The following is a 27699-nucleotide window of genomic DNA, read 5'->3' on the forward strand; positions in this document are numbered from 1 at the left end:
TGTGGGGTTGCACAGAGTCGGACATGACTGAAGCGACTTAGCAGCAGCAGCCTTCAGTGAGCTTCCCTGGTGGCTCAGCAGTAAAGAATCTGCCTGCAATGCAGAAGCCTCAGGAGACGTGGGTTCGATCTCTGGGTCAGGTAGATCCCCTGGAGAAGGGAATGGTAACCCACTCCAGTATTCTTGCCTGGAGAATTCCATGGGCAGAGGAGCCTGGTGGGCTACAGTCCATGGGGTCACAAAGAGTTGGACACAACTGAAGCGACAGCACACCCGCGCAGCCCTCAGTAATTTTTTAACTGATGGTAGAAAGCAAAAAAACAGGCAGTAAGAGTAGGTCTGCTTAGTGCTATGAGAGAGATGTATACCAGGTAATGGATGGCATCATTAGAAATTACATGACTTTGGAACGTGTCCTAGATGCACCATTAGGACAATATATGAACACACAGAATATCCTCAGAAGGCTACAGAGATGGACTTTGCGTCAAACGGCAACACGTAAATATTTTAATCTTGATTTGTCATTTTATCTTCCTTCCCCACCACTGACCTTGTAAAGCACTTGGGAGGTTCCTATGAGCTTCAGAAATTCAGGGTATGACCTTTCAAGGAACACTACTGTCACAGTGATGCACTATCTATGGTTTCCTCTTTTGGGCCAACTTTCCCATTATGTTTCACCCATTGTTGCATACTTTTGTTTACTTTTTTCTTATTTTTCACTGAGGTGTAACACACAAACAGAAAAATTAACACAATATAGAAAATATTAATGGAATACTACAAAGTAGTATGGAAACATTCAGTTCAGTTTAGTCGCTCAGTCGTGTCCGACTCTTTGCGACCCCATGAATCGCAGCACGCCAGGCCTCCTTGTCCATCACCAACTCCCAGAGCTCACTCAGATTCACGTCCATCGAGTCAGTGATGCCATCCAGTCATCTCACCCTCTGTCGTCCCCTTCTCCTCCTGCCCCCAATCCCTCCCAGCATCAGAGTCTTTTCCAATGAGTCAACTCTTCACATGAGGTGGCCAAAGTACTGGAGTTTCAGCTTTAGTATCACTCCTTCCAAAGTAATCCCGGGGTTGATCTCCTTCAGAATGGACAGGTTGAATCTCCTTGCAGTCCAAGGGACTCTCAAGAGTCTTCTCCAACACCACAGCTCAAAAGCATCAATTCTTCGGCGCTCAGCCTTCTTCACAGTCCAACTCTCACATCCATACATGACCACAGGAAAAACCATAGCCTTGACTAGACGGAGCTTAGTTGGCAAAGTAATGTCTCTGCTTTTGAATATGCTGTCTAGGTTGGTCGTAACTTTTCTTCCAAGGAGTAAGCATCTTTTAATTTCATGGCTGCAATCACCACCTGCAGTGATTTTGGAGCCCCCCAAAATAAAGTCTGCCACGGTTTCTACTGTTTCCCCATCTATTTCCCATGAAGTGATGGGACCGGATGCCATGATCTTTGTTTTCTGAATGTTGAGCTTTAAGCCAACTTTTTCACTCTCCTCCTTCACTTTCATCAAGAGGCTTTTTAGTTCCTATTCACCTTCTGCCATAAGGGTGGTGTCATCTGCATATCTGAGGCTATTGATATTTCTCCTGGCAATCTTGATTCCAGCTTGTGTTTCTTCCAGTCCAGCATTTCTCATGATGTACTCTGCATAGAAGTTAAATAAGCAGGGTGACAATATACAGCCTTGACGTACTCCTTTTCCTATTTGGAACCAGTCTGTTGTTCCATGTCCAGTTCTAACTGTTGCTTCCTGACCTGGATACAGATTTCTCAAGAGGCAGGTCAGGTGGTCTGGTATTCCCATCTCTCTCAGAATTTTCCACAGTTTATTGTGATCCACACAGTCAAAGGCTTTGGCATAGTCAATAAAGCAGAAATAGATGTTTTTCTGGAACTCCCTTGCTTTTTCCATGATCCAGCGGATGTTGGCAATTTGATCTCTGGTTCCTCTGCCTTTTCTAAAACCAGCTTGAACATCAGGAAGTTCACGGTTCACGTATTGCTGAAGCCTGGCTTGGAGAATTTTGAGCATGACTTTACTAGCATGTGAGATGAGTGCAATTGTTCAGTAGTTTCAGCATTCTTTGGCATTGCCTTTCTTTGGGATTGGAATGAAAACTGACCTTTTCCAGTCCTGTGGCCACTGCTGAGTTTTCCAAATTTGCTGGCATATTGAGTGCAGCACTTTCACAGCATCATCTTCCAGGATTTGAAAGAGCTCAACTGGAATTCCATCACCTCCACTAGCTTTGTTCATAGTGATATTTTCTAAGGCCCACTTGACTTCACATTCCAGGATGTCTGGCTCTAGATGAGTGATCACACCATCGTGATTATCCAGGTCGTGAAGATCTTTTTTGTGCAGTTCTTCTGTGTATTCTTGCCACCTCTTCTTAATATCTTCTGCTTCTGTTAGGTCCATACCATTTCCGTCCTTTATCGAGCCCATCTTTGCATGAAATGTTCCCTTGGTATCTCTAATTTTCTTGAAGAGATGGCTAGTCTTTCCCATTCTGTTGTTTTCCTCTATTTCTTTGCATTGATCGCTGAAGAAGGCTTTCTTATTTCTCCTTCCTATTCTTTGGAACTCTGCATTCAGATGCTTATATCTTTCCTTTTCTCCTTACTCAGTTCAAAAAAAAAAAAAAAGACTTTGCCAGCCCCCTACAGGCCATCTCTGTTGGCTACCTTTCCTTTATCCCAAAGGTCACTTCTGCCTTACCTCTGATATCACAGGTTAGCTTATCTGTTTTTGAAACCTTTATAAAAGGAAATCAAATTGTTGTCTATCTATCTATGATCTTTCTGTCTTTGCATCTTTTATTCAAAATATGGGCTATTCTTGTTTTTCTGTTTAGATGTAGTTCATTCATATTCATTTTTTATTCCTGTACAGTATTTCATTTTACAAATATATCACACTCTTTCAGTTCAACTCTATGTTATTTTATTTTCTGGCCATGCCAACTGGCTGGTGGGATCTTGGTTCCCTGCCCAGGGACTGAACCTGCACTGTAGCAGTGAAAGTCTGAAATCCTAACCACTTGGCTACCAGGGAACTCCCATCAGTTATACTTTTGATGGTCATTTCAGTTTCCAGTTTTTGCTGCTGTGAACATCCTTAAAGATGTGTCTTTTTGCCATATATAAGCGTTCGGGTTGGTTAAATGTGCAGGAGTAGAATTGATGGATCACAAGATGTTCAAGTACTTAATTATAACTAACAGTGTCAGTTTTTCAAAGAGATTACATTAATTTAGACTTCCACTAGTAGAGAATGAGCAATCTTTGTGTTCCCCATCCTCAGTAGCACTTGCGTTGTCAGCCTTTTTATTTTAACCATTCTGGTGAGAATATTCTTGAATTTCATTATAGTTTTCAATTTCATTTCCCCAATAATTAATGAGATTGAGCATATTTTTCATTCCATTTTTCCCCTAGTGTGTTGCTTATCTTTTAAAAATTGATTTGGAGGAATTATTTATATATTCAGATTTCAGGCTCTTTGTTGATTTTATGCATTGCAGACATCTTCTCATTCTGTGACTTCATGCTCTTAATTGTATATTTTGATGGAGAAGAGCTTTTAATTTTAAAATAGTCCACTGCGTCACTTTATTTGCTGTATTTTCTTTTGGTTACTTGTTTGAAACAATTTTGTCATATTGTGAATCTGAACCTTAAAGTCCTAAAAACAGTGTCCTATATAACATTTTGAAATTCTCTTTGAACTTCACAATCTACCCATAACTAATCTTTGTGTGTGTTGTGCAGTAAGGGATTGTTTTTTTTTCCCCAAATAATAGCTAATAGACTGAGCACCATTTATTAAAATGTCTGTCCTTGTCACATTTCTCTGTAGTTAATAAATCAGATGTGTGTGTCCATAGTCTATTCTGAGTTTTCTGTTCTGTTCCATGGCCTACTCTTCTATTCAATTCTTACATGTTTATAATAGCTCTTTGTATCCAGAAGAGTAAACCTTCCTGTTTTCCTTTTCTTCTAGAATGTCTTGCTCTTTGTATTTTCTTTTTTTCCCCACTTTTTAAAATTGAAAGATAATTTCTTTACAGAACTTTGTTGTTTTCTGCCAAATATCAACATGAATCAGCCACAGGTATACATATGTCCCCTCCCTTTTGAACCTCCTTTCCATCTTCCTCCCCATCCCACCCCTCTAGGTTGTTACAGAGTCCCTGTTTGAGTTCCTTGAGTCATACAGCAATCCCATTGACTATCTATTTTACATATGGTAATATAAGTTTCCGTATTATTCTCTCCATACATCCCATCCTCTCCTTATTCCTCTCCCCGCCATGTCCATAAGTCATGGACATGTTCTCTATGTTTCTCCATTGCTGCCCTGAAAATAAATTCATCAGTACCATCTTTCTAGATTTCATATATATATATGTTAGTATACAATATTTATCTTTCTCTTTCTGATTTACTTCACTCTGTAATAGGCAGTAGGTTCATCCACCTCATTAGAACTTACTCAAAAGCATACCTTTTTCTGGCTGAATAATATTCCACTGTGTATATGTCCCTCAGCTGCTTTATCCAGTCACGTGTTGATGGACATCTAGGTTGCTTCCATGTTCTAGCTATTGTCAGTAGTGCTGCAGTGAACATTGGGGTACATGTATCTTTTTCAATTTTGGTTTCCTCAGGGTATATGCCTAGGAGTGGGATTGCTGGGTCATATGGTGGTTTTATTCCTAGTTTTTGAAGGAATCTCCATGTTCATTTTAGAATCAGCTTATCATTTTCCACAGAAAAGTTGGAATTTTATTGAGGTTGTAACAAATTGTATCACTTTTTAAAAATCTTATTTTATAACTTCTGTTTTGGGCATGAGGAAATAATTTATACTTTTGGGGGAGATTTGTCCATTTATAATCATATAGTCTATGAATAATGTCATTTTGCTTCTCTTTTTTCCTAATACTTAAACACCGTTTCTTTCTCTCGCTTCATTATACTGGCTAGGACTTCAGTACAGTCTTGAATAGAAATGGTAATGGTGTAACCTTTGGTTTATTCTTGTCCTCAGAGGTATTAAAAATTCTTAATGTACTGTGGTTAACTTGATATTGCCATAGGTTTTTTGTGGATACCTTAAACTGATGAAGCAAGTACTCCAAAGCCTAGCTGGGTTTACCCAGCTCTCTCTTCTTACAAGACCCTACACTCTAATATTTGTCTCCCTACATCTTTGAGCTAGGACTCTCAGAGGCTCTGTATAGCTGTTGGATTGGGAGAGATTCCTTGTTCCACTATTTCAGGAGCCTACTGTTAAATTTTAATGCACATTTACTTAACTCTGTCTTTAACTGATAGAGTTCTCTCTTCCATTAATATGGATCCTAATGACATCTTTAGAAATGGTTCAAAACTTTGTGGGACTGAATACCTAAAAAGCTGAAAACCATGCTTCTAATCTTTTAGCAAATGTATGTATAATTAATTTAGCACTTCTTTCAGACTCCTCAAAGAACTGTGAACAAAGAAAGTGCAAAAATTTAATGCTTCTTAATGGTCTTCTGAAAACAGGTTCAAAGGAATATTAATGGTTCCACTGATATGTTGCCGGATATGTTACCTGACCTGCCAGTCTCCCTAGTTCTGACTTGCTTGATTGTGGTTGATATTATTGAAAAACTCAGGATATATCCTCTTAGAGGGAGGCAAAAGAGTAAGTATTCTTTTATTTTATTTTATTTTCAATGCCATTCTCCCAAATCATCCCACCCTCTCCCTCTCCCACAGAGTCCAAAAGACTGTTCTGTACATCTGTGTCTCTTTTGCTGTCTCGCATACAGGGTTATCGTTACTATCTTTCTAAATTCCATATATATGCATTAGTATACTGTATTGGTGTTTTTCTTTCAGGCTTACTTTACTCTGTATAATAGGTTCCAGTTTTATCCACCTCATTAGAACTGATTCAAATGTATTCTTTTTTTTTTTTACATTTGAATCAGTATTCTTTTAAATACAAATATTTTTTAAAAGTTTAACATATAATTCAACTTTCTCCCTTTCTGTTATCTGTTGACATGTTTCATGATATTTTTTAAGAGCTAACATTGTAGTTAGAAGATTACAAATGAAGATATCTAAATATCATTATTTTTAAACCTACTTTGATAGCTATACAGTTCTTTTCTTTTTTGATTTTGATAGTACTTATAAATGAATAAACTTACTAAATATTGACTACTAAATCTTTAATGTTTACTCTAACAGGAAAATTACCTAAGTAAATTATTATACATTTGTATTTTAGGAACTCTCTCAAAACCTGAAGTTTAGATGAATATATAAGAAGTTTAGTTTGGACACAACTGAGTGACTAATACACTTTTTAGTCTGGATACTTTGATATGGGAATTAATATGACTACTGCAGATATTTCCTGGAGATTTATGTATTTTTTTAAATTTAGTTGCTTCATAGTTGTGAATTGTCAAAATACTGAAGATTACCAAGATATGCCGCATTTTTCCAAAGGGAACAGTTGAAACAAAATATCAATTGCCCTTTTTAAAAAAGTATTTTGTTAACTGAATATTTTGTTTGGTCAAATCATAAGTCCCCTCCACTTTTGTTTTACGTGATAGTATCTGTGTTCAATGTACAATATTTGCATGGTGTGGTTATTGGATGGCAAAGATTTTGCATTTAAAATTGGTACATTTTGTTCATCACTTCCTGACTGATGGGGTGGATGAGGGTAAATTGAGTGAGTCATAGGAGAATGCTTTGGGGTAATAAGGTGACTACTACAACCAGGAAGGAAAACACTAGACAGTCATTTCTTATGACTGAGGGGTGAGCCACCACCCCTTCCTTATGGAAGAGTGAGCCACCACCGCTCTAGCCACTCTTGCTCCTCAGTTTGAAAAGCAGAACTGAATTGGAGGCCACCATGAAATCTGAGACTCTGAGCTTCATATTTTGCACTTTGTCCTTTGGTGGGGGCCGAGAGGCTGTTAAACGTTTAAAATGACACAGGTGATAAGGCGGAGAAGATAACAGTGGCAGCCAGTGAGTCTGGAGGAAAAGGTACTCCCAAGGCACACCTGCCTTCCAGAGCTGAGTGTTTTGTCTTAAACTGAGGTGGTTTGAGAACTGTCAAACCCTTGACTACTTTTCTAGACTCCTTAATGACACAAGCCTACTTTGAAATTGGACTGTTTTTAATGAGTCTGTATTTTCCATGTGAATGTGATCTAAGTTTTTAGTGAAAATTCTTTTTTTTTAATGCACATGTATATTTTTGACCATAAGTTATTGGTATTTTATATTTTAAGTGATGAACTGGTTTTTTAAAGGGAAATTTTCCTTGTATTCAGAAGTAATGCTGAAAAAAGAATCAAAATAAGAGAACCCCAAGGAAGAAGTCAGTCCTGGGGAGAAGACTCTAGGACATCTTGTCCAATTGCTGCTTCTTGAAGTATAGGTGATCTACAATGTTGTGTTAATTTCTGCTGTACAGCAAAATGATTAAGTTGTACATCCATAAACATTCTTTTTTATATATTCTTTTCCATGATGGTTTATCACAAGATATTGAATATAGCCCCATGTGCTATACGTAGGACCTTGGTGTTAGCCATTCTATATATACTAGTTTGCATCTGCGAACCCCACACTCCCATTCTATCCCTTCCCTCCTCCCCAGCTGTCTTAACTCTTTAATTCCAAGCCACCAAAATTTGATCATCATTTAGCTTTTCTTTTTGTAAGTTTAAAAAATAATAAAAGCTCTATATTTGATATATGGTTAAACCAGTCTTCAATGGCCCAAGGGATCCTTTCTGCTAACTTCCTATTACCAGTTGAAATGCCAGAGTATCAAGTAATTACCACGTTATAATGTCTAAGTGAGTCATTTCCCATAGACTGTGGCTCAGTTGGGAATATCTTCTGGAACACAGATCTCCAAGGCATGTAATGTCACAGGTGCCCATAGCACCTAATAGTGTCAAGTCCTAGTCATGTGAGCAAACAATAAGAATACGAGATAGAGCCTGCATGTCTCCTCCTCTTACTAATGTTGGTCACTCAGTCATGTCTGACTCTTTGTGACCCCATTGACTGTAGCCCACCAGGCTCCTCTGTCCATGTAGCCATTCCTTTCTTCAGGGGATCTTCCAGACCCAGGGATCAAACGCAGGTCTCCTGTGGGGCAGGCAGATTTTTACTGTTTGAGCCACCAGGGAGTGGCTCTTACTAATATGTGAGTACAAATGAGCACACTTTAACATTTCCATCTGAATTTTGCTAGCTTGGTCCCAACCTCTTAGTGACTGGACTTCACCTCTCTTCTTCCTTCCGTGTTATTCTCTCTCCCATTTTTAAACTAGACCCAAGATGTATCTCCCATGTTCTCATTTGTTGGTCTAGACTGTTGACTATCCTCTGGAGTGTGTGGGCTTCAGCAGTTGTGGCACACAGGCTTAGTTGCTCCGTGGCATTTGGAATCTTCCCGGACCAGGCATTGAACCTATGTTCCCTACATTGGCAGGCGGATTCTTATCCACTGTGCCACTAGGGATGTCCCCTCTTAGTTTTTAGCTACTACAGACATTATTGTTCTGACTTTTTCAAAAGTGAAAGGGTTGGGAAGAAAAGGAAAAGGATATGGTTAAAATGAATAAGATGCTGTGTATTTGAACTGGGCAGGGGAGACGTGCCCAGTTAGGTCACAGGTGTGTGGACAGTGCAGGGGGTCTCTGTTTGCGGGGACCCTCTGCCATGTACAAGTCAGCAGCCACTCACTCCGTGATGTGTCTAGCCCAGCAGAGGTTGGAGACAGACAGAGTTAACTGCTGCTGGACGGCAGCCGAATGATATCAGTATGATGACCACAGACACTGTCCTTAGAAGACCCTGAGCATCGCACATGCCCAGACTCCTTGGCAACAGCCCTAGCCAGAAGAGAGGGACTATTATGGACTGGCTGCTCATGAGGACAAACACAGAGGGGCCACAGGGGATTGTACCAGTGGGGTGGCAAGATGGTTTGGCTCCATGAGGGGTGTCTGCAGAGTCAGACGTGACTTGCTAGAAGTGAGATCAACAGGCTATTTGAGTGGAAAACATCATAGCCCTGCAGAGGAGGCGGTTTCCACTGCCACATCAGTAAGAGGTGCCAGGTATGATGTTGGCAGTGTAAGGTTTTCAAATAAATCTGCTCTCAGTGGCTGTGCTCCAGTCCCTTCTGTGTAGTCTCTTTAATACCCAGAGACTTGGACCAGGTGCTGCAGGCACTTCAGCAGCACAGATGATCATTTCTTCAAGTGAAATGCCTCCGTGTGCAATTTCACGCTCAAAGGATATGCAAGGTTTTAAGGCTGGCATATGTAATTTATTTAAAGTTCTCCAAGCACTTCTGATGCCCACCTTGATTGAGAGCCTTTGACCATAGAAAGTATCAGGAACTGAGACCAATAGCAAGTTATCTCTGAGACCCAAGAGATAAAATCCAAATGCTGAAAGGAATTTCCTTCTCAGATTTCTTTGAAATGGAACTTATCACTCCATAACCAAAGAGCATGTTAGAGATGGGAAAAAAAATTAAAAAAAAAAAAAGGACACTGCTTTTCTCTGAATAAAATGAATGGCATCTCGAGTTCCCCCTTTGCTTCTTTTTAAGAAAAAGCTTATCACACAGTCTGAACCCAATGTGCTCACTGGTTTCCATAATGTGTTTTGCAATGTGGTTAGAGAGCACATAAGAGGAACACTGAGTCCGCAGCCATGCCAAGAAGGGGAGGGGGGCACTTCCTTTTATACTCTCCTTTTGCTGTTTAGAAGAAGGAAGTTTCAGAAAAGTATATCAGCTCTAGGATTTTTCCCCACTTCTCAAGAAACAAGTAGCCATTTACCAGACTGGGGGTGAGAGAAGGGTAGAGTTTCTGATTTATAACTTCTAATGAAGCATCAGCTGTCAGGATTAGGTCAGCGCAGACCTGGCCAGAAACTAGACTGCCGTGGTCCCTGTGCCAAACGACATGGGGCGTCAGGTGCTGTCAGGTCTGAGCTGACCCCCTTTGAGTAGGACAGCTTTATGTGATCGTAGCAATTTGGTATTTAATTGTTTTTTTTTTTTCTCTAGGAAGGAAGTAAAATGTTTGAACATTTTTAATATATAAAGTGCAGTTTTTGAGAATTGCAAGGTATTTTCAAAATAAACTTTTTCAGGGTCTAGTAAGAGAAAGAGAACATAAAGAATTCAGTGGGCAATACTTTATTTTCTTTTTAACCTGACATTATTTTGTTTTATTTTTGGCCACAGGGCATGCGGAATCTTAGTTCCAGACCAGGGATGGAACCTATGCCCTCTGTGTGGAAGCAAGTCCAGCATGCATTACTTTATAATAGCAACAAAAATTTAAGGTCCCAGCTAGAAATTAAAGGGATAGGTCATGGATTTTTGGTATCTAAATTTCCTTGCATAGGATTGAAGAGAGTGACAGGTTGTGGAGCTGATGGCCAGAGAGTCTTTTAAGTCGCGTATACATTAGTAGTGGGACACCAGCTTGCTCAGACTCTGTTGTTTAGGGTGGAGTGGGTATTGTAAAGGCTGCTTCCTATGAACTCACACTCTTCTTGGAATCACTCATTGGCATGTCTGCCACTGCTTGGTCACTCCTGTCGCTGCTGATGCCTGGGAGGCTTTGGAAAACCTTGAGTCCCCACCACCTTCGCGGGGTCCTAGAGGCTGGGCGAGCTCACTCTGCTCATGCGCATGTTCTGTAGTGGTCACGGTCACCGGAAGGTACCCAGGCTGCACTGCCAGGAATTCCAAACGCCTTCCAAAGCTTCTCATCTTTTTTCAAGGGCTGTCTTTAGGACCCTGAGGCAGAGGGCTATCTGAGTGGTAGACCACGTGCAGGACTCGAAAGTTTTCTTGTGATGTGAGATGATTGAGAGCATGGGGGAGGCGGGGTTCTGGGGAGGGGTTATTATTCAGCCTAGCTTTGATAGTTGGGTTTCCTTCCCTTAGTGCAGATTTTTTTCCCCCCCACCAGAATGCCCATGATGCCCTCATGCTTACAGAACTCCGTATCAGGAATTCCTCCTACTGTTTATGCAGCAAATTTTTATGGAGGATCTAGTCCATACCAGACACTCCACTAGGTGCTGGGGGTACACGGCAGGTGAAAGGGAGAGGTGGTGAAAGCAGAGTCCCCTTTGCATGAAGCTCACCAGCTAGCCGGGCTTCCGCGATGGCTCATTAGGTAAAGAATCCAGCTGCCAATGTAGGAGACTGGGGTTCTAGCCCTGGGTCAGGAAGATCCTCTGGTGGAATGGCAACCCACTCCAGTATTCTTGTCTGAAAAATTCCACGGACAGAGGAGCCTGTCTAGCTAGTCCACGGGGTCGCAAAAAGTCAGATGTGGTTGAGCATGCACGCACAGTCTAGTGGGTGCAATAGCAGGTTTCTAAAACTATACTAACAAATACATATAGTTAAAGCTAAGTGTTCTGAAGGCAAGGAATCAGGCTCATTCCCACTTGCGTTCGTTTTTTGTCACCCAGAATGGTCTCAGGCTGGGTTTCTAGCTCTGGTCTATATCCAAGCGCTTAACTAGTAGAGGAATATCAAACCGTTTCAAAATCTAGAGTCATTTAATGTTTATTGTATATTAATGTGTATTATGGAGAAGGAAATGGCAACCTACTCCAGTATTCTTGCCTGGAGAATCCCAAGGATGGGGGAGCCTGGTGGGCTGCCATCTATGGGGTCACACAGAGTTGGACATGACTGAAGCGACTTAGCAGCAGCAGCAGCAATGTGTATTATATGGCTTCCCAAGTGGTGCTAGTGGTAAAGAATCTGCCTGCCAATGCAGGAGATGCTAGAGGGTCAGGCTGGATCCCTGGGTTGGAAAGATCCTCTGGAGTAGGAAATCGCAATCCATGCCAGTATTGCCTGGGAAATCCCATGGACAGAGGAGCCTGGTGGGCTACAGTCAATGGGGTTGCAAAGAGTTGGACATGAATGAAAGCACACATAGACACACACACACACACAGTGCATATTAATATATTGTGTGTTTATTATGTTAATTATCAGCATAGTTAATATAATTGAATATTATAGTGTATAAATGTTATACTTAATATATATTAATTATTTATATAGAAAAGAATTTTTCTATTTATATATTGCTAATTAAATTACATTCTCTGATCTAAACACCTATCAAAGAGAAGGACCAGGCTATCTCAAATGAAAAACTGAAGATTAGAATATAAAGAAAGCTTTCACAATCTTAAAAAATGGGGTTTAAAAAAATTAATAATTTTATGTTTTTAGCAGTTCTTGTCCAGTGTTAGATGAGTCTATAGAGGGAAAGATGGTCTTTAAACTACCAAGCCTTCCTGCTGTGTCCTCAGACAAAAGAATTCTCTTAGAATTTCACGTAGCCTAAAATTAAGAAATCATACATTTATTAATATTTCTTCTCAGATTTGTGCAATGTCTAGCAGGGAGCTGAAACTGAATTGAGGGTATTGAATTTACTGAATCCAATGCCTTTTTTAAAAAAGTTGTCACCACTGTCTCACTGCTGAAAATGTATGCCCATGAGATTCTGCAGAACTAATGATGGGTTGAATTCATTATTATTATTATTTTATGAAAACTTGTATACCGTTTTGAGCAGAGAGATAGTAGTATGCTGGTCAGTATTTAAACTGTCTCTCCTGGTTGAGGAGGGGTAAAAGTCCTTATGGATGGCATTTGCCAGTTTTTCTAGTGTGAGTCCTCTCATCATGACCAACTTCCAGATACCAAGGTGGTATCACTGATCACTGATCCCAGAATTGAGAAGCAGTACATACTGTAGCTCTTGTCAGATGGTGCAAGCTGTCTCTGCCTGCGTAGGGTATATCCATGCAGCAGTTTTTTTCTTTGTGATGTGGACAGGCAAATCTAAGAATTAAAGAATCAGGCTCTATAGTGTGACACTCTGTCTCCAACTTTTTGACCTCTCCTGAGTCCCTTGGACTGCAAGGAGATCCAACTAGTCCATTCTGAAGATCAGCCCTGGGATTTCTTTGGAAGGAATGATGCTAAAGCTGAAACTCCAGTACTTTGGCCACCTCATGAGAAGAGTTGACTCATTGGAAAAGACTCTGATGCTGGGAGGGATTGGGGGCAGGAGGAGAAGGGGACGACAGAGGGTGAGATGACTGGATGGCATCACTGACTCGATGGATGTGAGTCTGAGTGAAGTCCAGGAGTTGGTGATGAACAGGGAGGCCTGGTGTGCTGCAATTCACGGGGTTGCAAAGAGTCGGACACGACTGAGTAACCGAACTGAACTGAACTGAACTGATATATGGGATGCTGGGTTGTAGTGTAACTATAACCAAAGTTGAACAAACTGTAATCACTGTTTACTGCATTCTATTTTCTATTCTCTCCTAATTCGTTTGAAACAATAGATGGTCTAGCAATGGCTACCCGTTACTTATTTAACACATAGGTAACTGTTTCTGTGTCAGGTGCTACTTTAAATGCTTTACAAACACTGATTCAATTCTTTGTCATAATCATGCTGGGAGGTTGGTGCTGGGTTTCATCATTTATTACTTGACAGTGATGGTGCTTGTCTTCCCAACCTCAGACATGCTTCTCAAAGGAGACTGTGTGTAGAAACAGATCAGTGAGTTTAGTCAGTTGCTGTTCAGTCCCTAAGTTGTGTCCACCTCTTTGCTCCCCCATGGACTGCAGCATGCCAGGCTTCCCTGTCCTTCACCATCTCCTGGAGTTTGCTCAAACTCATGTCCATTGGATTAATGATGCCATCCAACCATCTCATCCTCTGTCTCCCACTTCTCCTGCCCTCAATCTTTCCCAGCATCAGGGTGTTTTCCAATGAGTCAGCTCTTCACATCAGGAGGCCAAAGTATTGGAGCTTCAGCATTAGTCCTTCCAATGAATATTCAGGGTTGATTTCCTTTAGGATTGACTGGTTTGGAGAGGGTCAAAATAACAATGGTTATAATCTGTATTGTAAACACTTAGACATATTAAAGTGTTTATTTTGGATGCTGTGTGTTTTATTTTTTATTCTCATAAAGTACTATGACTAAAAATTCTTTGCGTGTTTCATATATTTAAAAAAAATCTTCCATAAAACTGTGGCTTTTCTTCTTTTCTGGATTTTTTTTCCCTCATCATGTTATATCTAAATTACTAGCAGTTTGCTTTCTCTAGACCATTTTTGTCTCAGGGCAAAATTAACTTTGGAAACTGTTCATTAAGACCTGTCATACTTTTTCTGAGCAAGTCTTTAATTTCATCTTCTGGTCGCTGTGAGTTGAGTAACAATCAAATGGGGCATTGGCTGCCTTGACAGCCTCAGCAGCCTCTTTACTGAATCCCCAAGTCATCTCTCCTGCCCCCCAATGTCTGCATCTTCAGTGAACTTAGGATCAAGTCCACAAACTTTATCATGACCAATAAGCTCTACATTAGCTGGCTCCACCACAGGCAATGTGGTCTAATGGTTGGATGTTTGAGTTTCCTGCTCCATCCCTCTCCTTACTTGCTGTGTGACCCTGGAAACAACTCTTAGTCTTTCCCTACCTCAGTTTGTTTATCTTTAAAATGGGAAACTAGGAGACTGACCCAGTGGTCCAGGGGTTAAGACTCCCCCTTCCAATACAGGGGATGTGGGTTCAATCCCTGCTTGGGGCACTAAGATCCCACATGCCTCATGGCCAAAAACTATAAAACAGAAGTAATATTGTAACAAACTCAATAAAAACTTTAAAAATGGTGCACATCAAAAAAAATCTTTAAAGAAAATAAATTTAAAAATAAAATGGGAAAATAGTAGTAGCTATATCATAGAGGCTTATTATTATTGAACCTTTGTTGATTTACAATATTGTGTTAGTTTCAAATGTACAGCAAAGTGATTCAGTTATATATCAATATATTGATATGTATATATTCAAATTCTTTTCTGTTATGGGTTATTACAAGATGTTGAATATAGTTCTCAGTGTTATACAGTAAATCCTTGTTGTTTGTCTGTTTTACATATAGTAGTGTATATCTGTTAATCCCGTATACCTAATTTATCCCTCTCCCCACTGTTCCCTTTGGTAACCACATGATACAGTTTTTATAAGGATTAAGTGAATGGATGCATAGAAAGAGCTTAACACAGTTCCTCGTATATAGAAAGCCCTACATAAATCATAGCTTCTCTCCTCTTCTCTGTCTGCTTCCCCCTCATCACACTCTCCTTTCAGTTCATCTTAGCTGAAGGATCTTTTTCTTTTGGGGGGCTGTGCTGGGTGTTTGTGACAGCGCGCAGGCTTCTCTAGTTGTGGTGCACAGGCTTAGTTGCCCTGCAGCATGTGCGATCTTAATTCCCTGACTAGGGATTAAATCTGTGACCCTTGTGCCCTGCATTGGAAGGTGGATTCTTAACCACTGGACCCTCAGGGAAGTCCCTTTAGCTGAAAGATATTTGCACCTGTTCTCTCTACCACCTGAAAAGTTCTTTCTCAACTCTTCACATAGTTTATTCCCATTCATTCTTTAGGTCTGTGTTTAACTGTCAATCTTCCCTGGTGGCTCAGAAGGTAAAGCATCTGCCTACAATGTGGGAGACCAGGGTTCAGTCCCTGGGTCAGGAAGATCTCTTGGAGAAGGAAATGGCAACCCACTCCAATATTCTTGCCTGGAAATCCCATGGACTGAGGAGCCTGATAGGCTACAGTCCATGGGGTCACAAAGAGTCAGACACAACTGAGTGACTTCACTTCACTTAAAACTGTCACTTCAGAGATGAGCTGTGCTTGACTGCCAATCTAATTCAGACTCCCTGGGGTAGTCTCTCATCACAGAACTTACCTTCCTTTGAGAGCCCTGCCAGTGTATTCTTCTGTGCTTGTTGATGTGATGTCAGGAGACAGGGTGATGAAGGTGGGCACAATACCTGCTGCACTGTTCTCAAAACCCAGTCTAAGCTTGGAACAGCACTCTACAGTTTGTCTGATCACAGCAGACAGCTTGGTTGTCCAATTGCTTTAGCCCTTAACCAATATCAGGAGCAGTTTTTTGGCCACACCGTGTGGCGATCTTAGTTCCCCGACCAGGGATTGAGCCTGTGTCCCTTGCAGTGGAAGCATGGAATCTTAACCATTCGACCATGAAGAGCAGTTTTGAAGCTGCTGTTTGCAGAGGCAGTATTGACACCTCTTCCCTGCCAGTGGCATGACCTAGCACTTGCCTGCTGTTGGCACTTGATCCCAGCCCCCATTTTTCTTCAAAAATGCTGTTTTACCCCTAAGCTACACAGAATGAAATCTTGGAAAGAATAAAAATATTGATTTCTTTTAAAAAGTGTAGTCTTAGTAGCAGCTTCATTCCTGCCTTGTTTTTAGCTGCCCTTTCTTGTGATCCTTCTCTCTCTTTCTCTTTTTATTTAAATAACTTTTCAGTTCAGTTCACTCAGTCGTGTCTGACTCTTTGCAACCCCATGGACTGCAGCACGCCAGGCCTCCCTGTCCATCATCAACTCCTGGAGCCTATTCAAACTCATATCCATTGAGTCGGTGATGCCATCCAACTATCTCATCCTCTGTCCCTCTCTTCTCCTCCTGCCCTCAATCTTTCCCAGCATCAGGGTCTTTTCCAGTGAGTTGATTCTTCGCAGCAGGTGGCCAAAGTATTGGAGTTTCAGCTTCAATATCAGTCCTTCCAATGAACATTCATTGAAATCTTCTTCAACACCACAGTTCAAAAGCATCAGTTCTTTGGCACTCAGCTTTCTTTATATTCCATTCTCATATCCATACATGACTACTGGAAAAACCACAGTTTTGACTAGACAGACCTTTCTCACAAAGTAATATCCCTGCTTTTTAATATACTGTCTAGGTTGGTCATAGCTTTTCTTCTAAGGAGCAAGCATCTTTTAATTTCATGGCTTCAGTCACCATCTGCAGTGACTTTGTTTTTTTTTTTTTCCCTTTTTTTTTTTTTTTAATCCTCCTCGACCTAGCTAGAATTAATGCTAGCTTTCCATTTAGTGAAGCAATACATCTATACATCTTTTTTCCTTTTCTTAAAAAAACGTATATTTGTACAATCAATATGCTGGACAAAATGAACTCATGAAATAAAACTGTAAAGCCCTTTGGAGTCCCAAAAGGTAAAGTCTATCACTATTTCCATTGTTTCCCCATCTATTTGCCATGAAATGATGGGACTGGATGCCATGATCTTAGTTTTCTGAATGTTGAGCTTTAAGCCAACTTTTTCACTCTCCTCTTTCACTTTCATCAAGAGGCTCTTTAGTTCTTCTTCACTTTCTGCCATGGGGTGCTGTCATCTGCATATCTGAGGTTATTGATATTTCTTCTGGCAATCTCGATTCCAGCTTGTGTTAGTTCCTAAAATAACATGAGTAGAGAAAATAAAGAAAATGAAGAGAAAAATAACTTTTTTTGCTTTCTCTTTCTCTTTGCAAGAGGAATACATGCTCACTGTAGAAAATTCCTCCCTACTGATTTGTTATATTGTACTTACATTTTCCCTGGAAGTGATCAAAAAAGTTTTGAGGTAAAAGTTAGAGATAGAAACACATCACCATAAAGAAATAATGAAGTAAAAGGGGTATGTTACCTACTTAAACATTTTTCTGTTATCAAAATTACATTTCTTTAATTATATATCATGCACAGTGAGGACAAAAAGTTTTGGTGACTAGCTTTAGCTGTGGGGAACTACACAGAACGGCTGCTATTTGTGCTTTTTACAGTGAATGTGAGCCTTTAAGGAAGTGAACAGATTGCTCTTTGTGTTTATATTTTTTACAGATTTTGCACAAATAAATATAGTTTCCCCCAAACAGAACCCTGACAATTAACAGCAACAATAGAAAGAATTCCAACTGTGAGTGGAAATTTAAAAAAATACTAATTTGGAGGGAAAGTGATCATGGAGCCTAAGGAAACAGTAACGAATACATGAAGGTTTACGTGACTGGAGGATAACTTTGCTGGTCTGTTCTAATGACCAGATGATTTCTTGACATCCTCAACTCTGCCCTCCCCTCTGAGAGGCCAGCAGAGCTTTCCAGCTCTTAGTTATAGTGTTTCTTACTTGGGAAGAGGACTAGTCCCCTAAGCTAGACCCCAAATATAAACTAGTCCCTAATGAACTATGGAGAAATGGGAGAATCCAGGCCTGGTTTTACCAAATACGCATGGATTGAGGCCTTCTTCTCATTTCATTAAAAATGAACCCTACCTAAAAATTCATTGCTCAAGACTTAGGGACACGGCTGGGGAGTTGGGGGTGGGGGAAGAAGAGGGTGGGAGGTATGGAGAGAGTAACATGGAAACATACATTACCATATATAAAATAGATAGCCAGTGGGAATTTGCTGTATGACTCTGGGGAACTCAAATGGGCTTGGTGATAGCCTAGAGGGGTGAAATGAGGGGGAAGTGGGAGGGAGGTTCAAGTGGGAAGGGACATGGGTTGACCTATGGCTGATTCACAACCAATGCAATAAAGCAATTATCCTTCAATTAAAAATAAATAGATACAAAAGGAATTTATTATTCAAACCAACAGCTCTTATCCTCAGATATTATGACTCTCACTGGTTAAAACTGTTAATGTGTCACTTCTTAGATGGCACTTCCTGGCCTTGAAACAATGCTGAATTTGCAGTCATCCTCAAGAGTCTGTATTATATGCTGTGTTCTTCATATTGACAAAGGAATTTGAGTTTTCACTTGAACACTTTTATCTACTAAGAGAGGTGAAGGAGTGTACTCTAAGACACAACACACTGTCTATTTTCTACATTAGTTTTTTTTTGGTAAAATAAGAGATACAACTGATGTAAGTAAGCATCTGAGTTTTAAAAGATGATTTTATGATTATTAAAATAATAACTTGCAAAAGAAAGAAGTTAGAAAAATAAGTATATTTTTCTCTCTTGAGTGTAATTTATCAAAATGATTCCTTACTCTGTCTGACTTCATTAAATATGATAATCTCTAGGTCCATTCATGTTGCTGCAAATGGCATTATTTTGTTTTTTTTTTTAATTTATTTTTATGGCTGAGTAGTATTCTATTGTCATATGGTCTCACTTATATGTGAAATCTAATTTTAAAACATGACACAGGGCTTCCCTGGTGGCTCAGTGGTAAAGAATCTGCCTGCTAATTCAGGAGACATGGGATCGATCCCTTGTCTGGAAAGATTCCACATGCCACAGAGCAACTAAGCCCATGCATCACAACTATCAAACCCGTGCTCTAGAGTCCAGGAGCTGCAACTGTTGAGCCCACTACTGAAGCCTGCAAACCCTAGAGCCTGTGCTCTGCAACAAGAGAAGCCACTGCAGTGAGAAGCCCGCTCACCACAACTAGAGAGGAGCCCCTGCCTGCCGCAACTAGAGGAGAGCCTGTGCAGCAACGAAGGCCCAGAACGGCCAAAAATAATTAAATAAAATTATTTTTTAAATGACAGAAATGAACTTATTACAGAACAGAAACAGACTCACAGATTTCGAAATCAGACTTATGGTTACCAAAGGGGAAACATGGCAGGAAGGGATAAATTAGGAAATTGCGATTTACATGTACATACTACTATATATAAAATAGATAACTAAAAAGGACCTACTGTAATAGCACAGGGAACTCTACTCAATATTTTGTAATAACTTATATGGGAAGAATCTGAAAAAGAGGAGCCTGGCAGACCATAGTCCATGGCATCACGAGTCAGACACGAATGAGGGACTCAGTCAATCACCATCAGTTCAGTTCAGTTCAGTTCAGTTGCTCAGTCGTGTCTGACTCTTTGTGAACCCATGAACCACAGTATGCCAGGCCTCCCTGTCCATCACCAACTCCCGGAGTTTACCCAAACTCACACCCATTGAGTCGGTGATGCCATCCAGCCATCTCATCCTCTGTCATCCCCCGCTCCTCCTGCCCTCAATCTTTCCCAGCATCAGGGTCTTTTCAGATGACTCAGCTCTTCACATCAGGGGGCCAAAGTACTGGAGTTTCAGCTTCAACATCAGTCCTTCCAATGAACACCCAGGACTGATCTTTAGGATGGACTGGTTGAATCTCCTTGAGTCCAGTGGACTCTCAAGAGTCTTCTCCAACACCACAGTTCAAAGCATCAATTCTTCAGTGCTCAGCTGTCTCTATAGTCCAACTCTCACATCCATAAATGACTACTGGAAAAACCGTAGCCTTGACTAGATGGACTTTGGTGACAAAGTAATGTCTCTGCTTTTTAATATGTTGTCTAGGATGGTCATAACTTTCATACCAAGGAGTAAGTGTCTTTTAATTTCATGGCTGCAATCACTATCTGCAGTGATTTTGGAGCCCCCCAAAATAAAGTCACCCACTGTTTCCACTGTTTCCCCATCTATTTGCCATGAAGTGATGGGACCGGATGACAAGATCTTAGTTTTCTGAATGTTGAGCTTTAAGCCAACTTTTCACTGTCCTCTTTCACTTTCATCAAGAGGCTTTTTAGCTCCTCTTCACTTTCTGCCATAAGGGTGGTGTCATCTGCATATCTGAGGTTAATGATATTTCTCCCGGCAATCTTGATTCCAGCTTGTGCTTCTTCCAGCCCAGCGTTTCTCATGATGTACTCTGCATAGAAGTTAAATAAGCAGGGTGACAATATACAGCCTTGACGTACTCCCTTCTCAATTTGGAACTGGTCTGTTCCATGTCCAGTTCTAACTGTTGCTTCCTGACCTGCATATAAGTTTCTCAAGAGGCAGGTCAGGTGGTCTGGTATCCCCATTTCTTTCAGAATTTTCCACAGTGTATTGTGATCCACACAGTCAAAGGCTTTGGCATAGTCAATAAAGCAGAAATAGATGTTTTTCTGGAACTCTCTTGCTTCTTCGATGATCCAGCAGATGTTGGCAATTTGATCTCTGGTTCCTCTGCCTTTTCTTAAACCAGCTTGAACATCTGGAAGTTCATGGTTTACATATTGCTGAAGCCTGGCTTGAAGAATTTTGAGCATTACCTCATTAGTGTGTGAGATGAGTGCAATTGTGCGGTAGTTTCAGCATTCTTTGGCATTGCCTTTCTTTGGGATTAGAATGAAAACTGACCTTTTCCAGTCCTGTGGCCACTACTGAGTTTTCCAAATTTGCTGGCATATTGAGTGGAGCACTTTCACAGCATCATCTTTTAGGATTTGAAATAGCTCAACTGGAATTCAAATCCCATGGATGGAGGAGCCTGGTAGGCTGCAGTCCATGAGGTCGCTAAGAGTCTGACACGATGACTTTTCACTTTCATGCATTGGAGAAGGAAATGGCAACCCACTCCAGTACTCTTGCCTGGAGAATCCCAGGGACAGAGGAGCCTGGTGGGCTGCCGTCTATGGGATCACACAGAGTTGGACACGACTGAAGTAACTTAGCAGGAGCAGCAGCAGCAACTGGAATTCCATCACCTCCACTAGTTTTGCTCGTAGTGATGCTTCATAAGGGCCAGTTGACTTCACATTCCAGGATGTCTGGCTCTGGGTGAGTGATCACACCATTGTGATTATCTGGGTCGTGAAGATCTTTTTTGTACATTTCTTCTGTATATTCTTGCCACTTCTTCCTAATATCTTCTGCTTCTGTTAGGTCCATACCATTTCTGTCCTTTATTGAGCCCATCTTTGCATGAAACGTTCCCTTGGTATCTCTAATTTTCTTGAAGAGATTTCTAGTCTTTCCCATTCTATTGTTTTCCTCTATTTCTTTGCATTGATTGCTGAGGAATGCTTTCTTATCTCTCCTTGCTATTCTTTGGAACTCTGCATTCAAATGGGTATATCTTTCCTTTTCTCCTTTGTTTTTTACTTCTCTTCTTTTCTTAGCTATTTGTAAGGCCTCCTCAGACAGCCATTTTGCCTTTTTGCATTTCTTTTTCTTGAGATGGTCTTGATCCCTGTCTCCTGTACAATGTCATGAACCTCTGTCCATAGTTCATCAGGCACTCTATCCGATCTAGTCCCTTAAATCTATTTCTCACTTCTACTGTATAATCATAAGGAATTGATTTAGGTCATACCTGAATGGTCTAGTGGTTCCCCCCTTTCTTGAATTTAAGTCTGAATTTGGCAATAAGGGGTTTGTGATTTGAGCCATAGTCAGCTCCCGGTCTTGTTTTTGCTGACTGTATAGAGCTTCTCCATCTTTGGCTGCAAAGAATATAATCAATCTGATTTCGGTGTTGACCATCTGGTGATGTCCATGTGTAGAGTCTTCTCTTGTGTTGTTAGAAGAGGGTGTTTGCTATGACCAGTGCATTTTCTTGGCAAAACACTATTAGTCTTTGCCCTGCTTCATTCCATACTCCAAGGCCAAATTTGCCTGTTACTCCAGGTGTTTCTTGACTTCCTACTTTTGCATTCCAGTCCCCTATAATGAAAAGGACATCTTTTTTGGGTGTTAGTTCTAAAAGGTCTTGTAGGTCTGCATAGAACCATTCATCTTCAGCTTCCTCACCATTACTGGTCAGTGCATAGACTTGGATTACCGTGATACTGAATGGTTTGCCTTGGAAACAAACAGAGATCATTCTGTCATTTTTGAGATTGCATCCAAGTACTGCGTTTTGGACTCTTTTGTTGACTATGATGGCTACTCCATTTCTTCTAAGTGATTCTTGCCCACAGTAGTAGATATAATGGTCATCTGAGTTAAATTCACCCATTCCAGTCCATCTTAGTTCACTGATTCCTGGAATGTTGAGGTTCACTCTTGCCATCTCCTGTTTGACCACTTCCAATTTGCCTTGATTCATGGACCTAAAATTTCAGGTTCCTATGCAATATTGCTCTTTACAGCATCGGACCTTGCTTCTATCACCAGTCACATCCACAACTGGGTGTTGTTTTTGCTTTGGCTCCATACCTTCATTCTTTCTGGAGTCATTTCTCCACTGATCTCCAGTAGCATATTGGGCCCCTACTGACCTGGGGAGTTCATCTTTCAGTGTCCTATCTTTTTGTCTTTTCATGGCATTCATGGTGTTCTCAAGGCAAGAATACTGGTTTGCTATTCCCTTCTCTAGTGGACCACATTCTGTCAGACCTCTCCAGCATGACCCGTCTGTCTTGTGTGGCCCCACACGACATGGCCTAGTTTCATTGAGTTAGACAAGCTGTGGTCCACGTGATCAGATTGGCTAGTTGTCTGTGATTGTGGTTTCAGTCTGTCTGCCCTCTGATGCCCTCTCTCAGCGCCTACTGTGTTACTTGGGTTTCTTTTACCTTGGACGTGGGGTATCTCTTCATAGTTGCTCCAGCAAAGCACAGCCACTGCTCCTTTTCTTGGATGTAGGGTAGCTCCTCTCGGCCGCCACCCCTGACCTTGGACGCAGGGTAGCTCAATCACAATATATGTACATATATTTGAATCACTTTGCTATATGCACCTGAAACTAACATAACATTGTAAGTCGACTATATTCTAATAAAAAAATGATTCTTCCTCATGCTACTGTGACATCTTAAGTTTGAAAAGGAGGTTTCTAAGGGTCATGAGTCCTAACACTTATGAATAATTCATATCAGAAGGAAATAATATCTCATCAATAATTTATTTTTTTAATTAATAAATGTATTCAATTCACACTTCCAGTTTTAAAATAATTGTATAGAAAGAAAACTGAAGTTTGTTCTTTAAATAACTCCTACTTATAGTCATCAAGCCCTTTGTTAGTCATTAATCATAATAACTTATTTGTTTTAAAATGTTTTCACTTCTGCTCAGTACATTTCAACAAATTTTATTGCTTTTGTGTCTTTAACCTTTAGAGTTATTTCATCTAATGACTCCCTTTAAATTTTATCTTATCAAGGAATGTGACAGCTCAGCATGTTGTGGCTGAGTAAACTGTGTCAAGAGCTGAGAAATTCTTAGCAGTGAAATTGGTGCCTGAGTGGTTAAATGTTTGGAAAATAATGTTCTTTTTCTTTCATAATCATCAGCAGTAAGTTCTGAGATCTGAGATTCCTTCATAATCACAATCTTAATACCCATGTGTGTATGGAGAGACACACACATTCACTTTCTCTCTCTCTCACACACACATGCACACACACACTTACTCTTGTGATGCTGACGAGGAACACCCTACTCATTCAGATGACTGACCTGTTGATCAGCCACAGCTTCGTGGTCACAAATGAGATACTTGTCTAAACAATAACACTGACTAGTTCAAAAATTTCAGGGGAAAGAACAGCTTAAAAATCTTAGATTCTCATGCTCAAAAAAAAGCCCTCTTAGCACGAAGCTCTAAATCTGGAGATCTGGGTTGTAGTCATTCCTGTAGGCTTCTTATAAAGTGACAAGACTGAACCATTGAACTTTTGATTCATTTGATTTTATGATATGTATGTGGTTTATAATTAGCACTTGATGTATTGCCTCTAGAAAGTGATTAAGTTAAGAAATTGTCAATTGGGGTCAAACAATTCTGGGTGTGAATTCCAGCTCCGTTCATTCCTAACTGTGTGTTTGAATTCAGGTGTCATTTTATCTCTTAGACTCCAGTTTCCATATTTATTAACTGGGACAGCAATCCTATTTCTCAATTTTTTTCTGAGGATTAAATGAGTCAATATGTGAAAGTGCTTACTTAGCTCAGTAATCAGTAATGGGTATTATTTTGAAATGGTAAGAATGGCTTAGGATCCATACCTCCGGAAATACAAAGACACAAAGAGCATTCTCTGCCTCTACATTTTTTGGCATTGTGCTATCAATTGCTATCTTGAAGTTCCATGTGTGACACAGACCTCAAATAAGAGATCACTTGTATTTCATTTTCAAGTTTAAATAAAATTTTAAATTTTAATAAAAATTTAAATATTTCACTTTAAATAAAAATTTAAGAATTCTGTTTAAATAAAATTTGAAATTTAAATAAAATATTTATATTTAAATTTTAAACAAATTGAAGGAAAAGTTAAATTTGAAATAAAATTTAAAATTTTAAATAAGGCTTTTAAATTTTAAATTTATTTCTAAAAATATTTATTTATTTGACTGCAACAAATATAAATAAGGTAATATTCATTTATTTATTTTATAATATTTATTCTTTTATTTGTTTATTGGAGAAGGAAATGGCAACCCACTCCAGTATTCATACCTGGAAAATCCCATGGATGGACGAGCCTGGTGGGCTACACCCCATGGGGTCACAAAGAGTCAGACACAACTGAGCCAGTAACACACACAGTCACTTATTTATTGGGTCACAGCATGTGGGCCCTTCCATCTTCCTTGCAGCTGTGCCTGACCTTTTGGTTTCAGCCTGTGGATCTAGTTCCCTGGCCAGGGATCAAACCCAAGACCCCTGCATTCAGAACGTGGAATCTTAGCCACGGGATCACCAGGGAAATCCTTGTAAGTTTAAATAAAATTGAATGAAAAGTTACATTTTAATGAAAATTTAAAATTTAAATAAATCAATTTGTTGCAGGTAACGAAGACAGGCACATCCATACGACCAATTTGCAACAAATAAGAACTGTGACATGTGAAGCGAAGCAAAATGAAGAAAACCCTACTCGCCCACAGCCAGCCAGCAGGACCCACTTGTCGCGGCCACTAGGAGGCGCCACAGGGAGCTCCTCTCCTGAGCTGGAGGGACCCCAGGAGCCCACCTTTGAATGGGGAATCCTGAGAACGCTGTCCCAACAGGACGTGCGTGCAGAGATCTTCCTCGGGAGCTTTCTACTCTGGGCTGACACCATAGAAATGGTGCGGGTGGCCGGACACCCCAGGGTGTACAAGTCAGGCTGGCTGTACGCGGTCTACATCTTCAGTTACATTTCTCTTCTTCGAATGATATTCACTCCCCGGAACCCGCTCCTGAATTCCTTTGTCATCCTTCTCCAAGATCTACCTTTTATCTTTGTTAGACTGAGTTTAATCATTGTCCTGGGAACAATCACACCCGTATTGGGTCTTTTTAAAAATGTGCTGGTGACTCTGTCTTATGTTTACTTCAATTTCTTAACCAGATTCAGGATGTTCTCTACCTTTGAGAGGTCTTTTTAAAGAGAAAATGTCCTATGGTCAAACCTCTTTTTTATGCACATGCATACATTTGTGATCTTTTTGGGGGTCAGGCATATGTTACTTTGCACTCTAGAAAGAAATCAAGAAATAGATGCTAGAGAAAAAACTAGTTTTAAAAACTATAACATGTCAATTGTTTAAATGTATGCAAATGGTGCTAAATGTAAGCAAAGTTGTAGTCTTCTAAGTTGGTTCCCCTAGATTTGTAGAAAATGTCAGTAGTTAATTTTGTTATGTATTCTGCATTTTTTCCAGAAGTACCCTTCAGTAAAAAATGAGAACATGTCTTCCTACTAAGTTAGTCCAAGAATGAGATTTTTTTATTGTTGACAGAAAGGGCATTACAAGAATTAGTTAAAATTAATTTTAGGAAATAAGCCTGTTTTTATTAAATAAGTTAGATTCTATCAATACTTTTAACAAATTGACCCTGAGGAATGGGATGGGGAGGGAGGTTGAAGGGGGATTCAGGATGGGGGACGCATGCACACCCATGACTGATTCATGTATTTTTTTTAAAAAATTGAATTGTTTTAGAGTCTCCTTCAGACATGTAATTATGTTCTTTATTCCACTGTGGCAAGAGATTTTTATGTAATTGATTTCAGCAGAGAAAACAATTTAATTTCACAGACATTTGACTCAATTTAATGTAATGAAGTTAAGGTAAGATCTAGATAAACTTTTATAACAGGAAGCCATTAATTGAAGAGGAAAATTTCAAAGTAAAAGAATATTTATTTGTGGAATTTGATACCATCATGAAAGCAAGGTGCAAGCCCTGTTTAAAGTTAGAAGTTCAACTTACAAATATAACAGCAAGTGCATTAGTGTCTTATGTGATAATATATAATAGTTATCTTGTCATTAAATAATTAAATATGGAATTATGTGATTTGATTTCATATGTTGGGATACCCTCAGATATGCATAGCAGGTGCTCTCCACTCTGTATAAATTTTCCAATGCTATAGAGATTTCTGAGAGTCTTACATGTGCAGAGTAATGTTTTATGCAGGCAATCTCTTCAGTGATCTGCGGTAACAAATAGCTTAAGGAATGAATAACTGAATTTACTGTCACTCCAACTTTCCACCAAATCCTCCAGTCTCACTCTCCCCCTAGGCTTTATGGTTTTTCCTTATACCATAAGATAAGGTCTATTCACAATTGCTGAAAGCTTAACTTCTGATTTTATGACTTGGGGCAAACATCCAAAAGTGAGTATACTACTAGTACTTTAATAAGGTTAGTAGTGTTAGTTGCTCAGTCGTGTGTGATTCTTTGCGATCCCATGGACTGTAGTCCACCAGGCTCCTCTTTCCATGGGATTCTCCAGACAAGAATACTGGAGTGGATTGCCGTTCCCTTCTCCAGGGGATTTTCTCAACACAGGAATCAAACCCGGGTCTCCTGCACTGCAGGCAGATTCTTTACTGTTTGAGCTACAAATAAGGTTAAATAGTACTTTATAGGTCTGAGAGGATTAACTAGATAGGGAGTGTTCTCATTGTATTGTCTGGC

The 27699-nt window shown here is 40.0% G+C and overlaps 1 protein-coding gene across 1 annotated transcript in view; it reads left to right on the forward strand.

Annotated features, from left to right (window-relative positions):
* The window catches only part of TMEM236 (transmembrane protein 236), a 38325-nt gene extending 12171 nt beyond the window's left edge, over positions 1 to 26154 (forward strand). The window contains exons 3-4 of the mRNA XM_068986680.1: positions 5579 to 5720; positions 25574 to 26154. Coding sequence (XP_068842781.1) covers positions 5579 to 5720; positions 25574 to 26154 — 723 coding nt within the window. The remainder of the gene's footprint in view (positions 1 to 5578; positions 5721 to 25573) is intronic.
* The last annotated feature ends 1545 nt before the right edge of the window (positions 26155 to 27699 follow it).

This window comes from Capricornis sumatraensis, chromosome 15, assembly GCF_032405125.1.
Source record: "Capricornis sumatraensis isolate serow.1 chromosome 15, serow.2, whole genome shotgun sequence".
NCBI classification, from domain to species: Eukaryota; Metazoa; Chordata; class Mammalia; order Artiodactyla; family Bovidae; genus Capricornis; species Capricornis sumatraensis.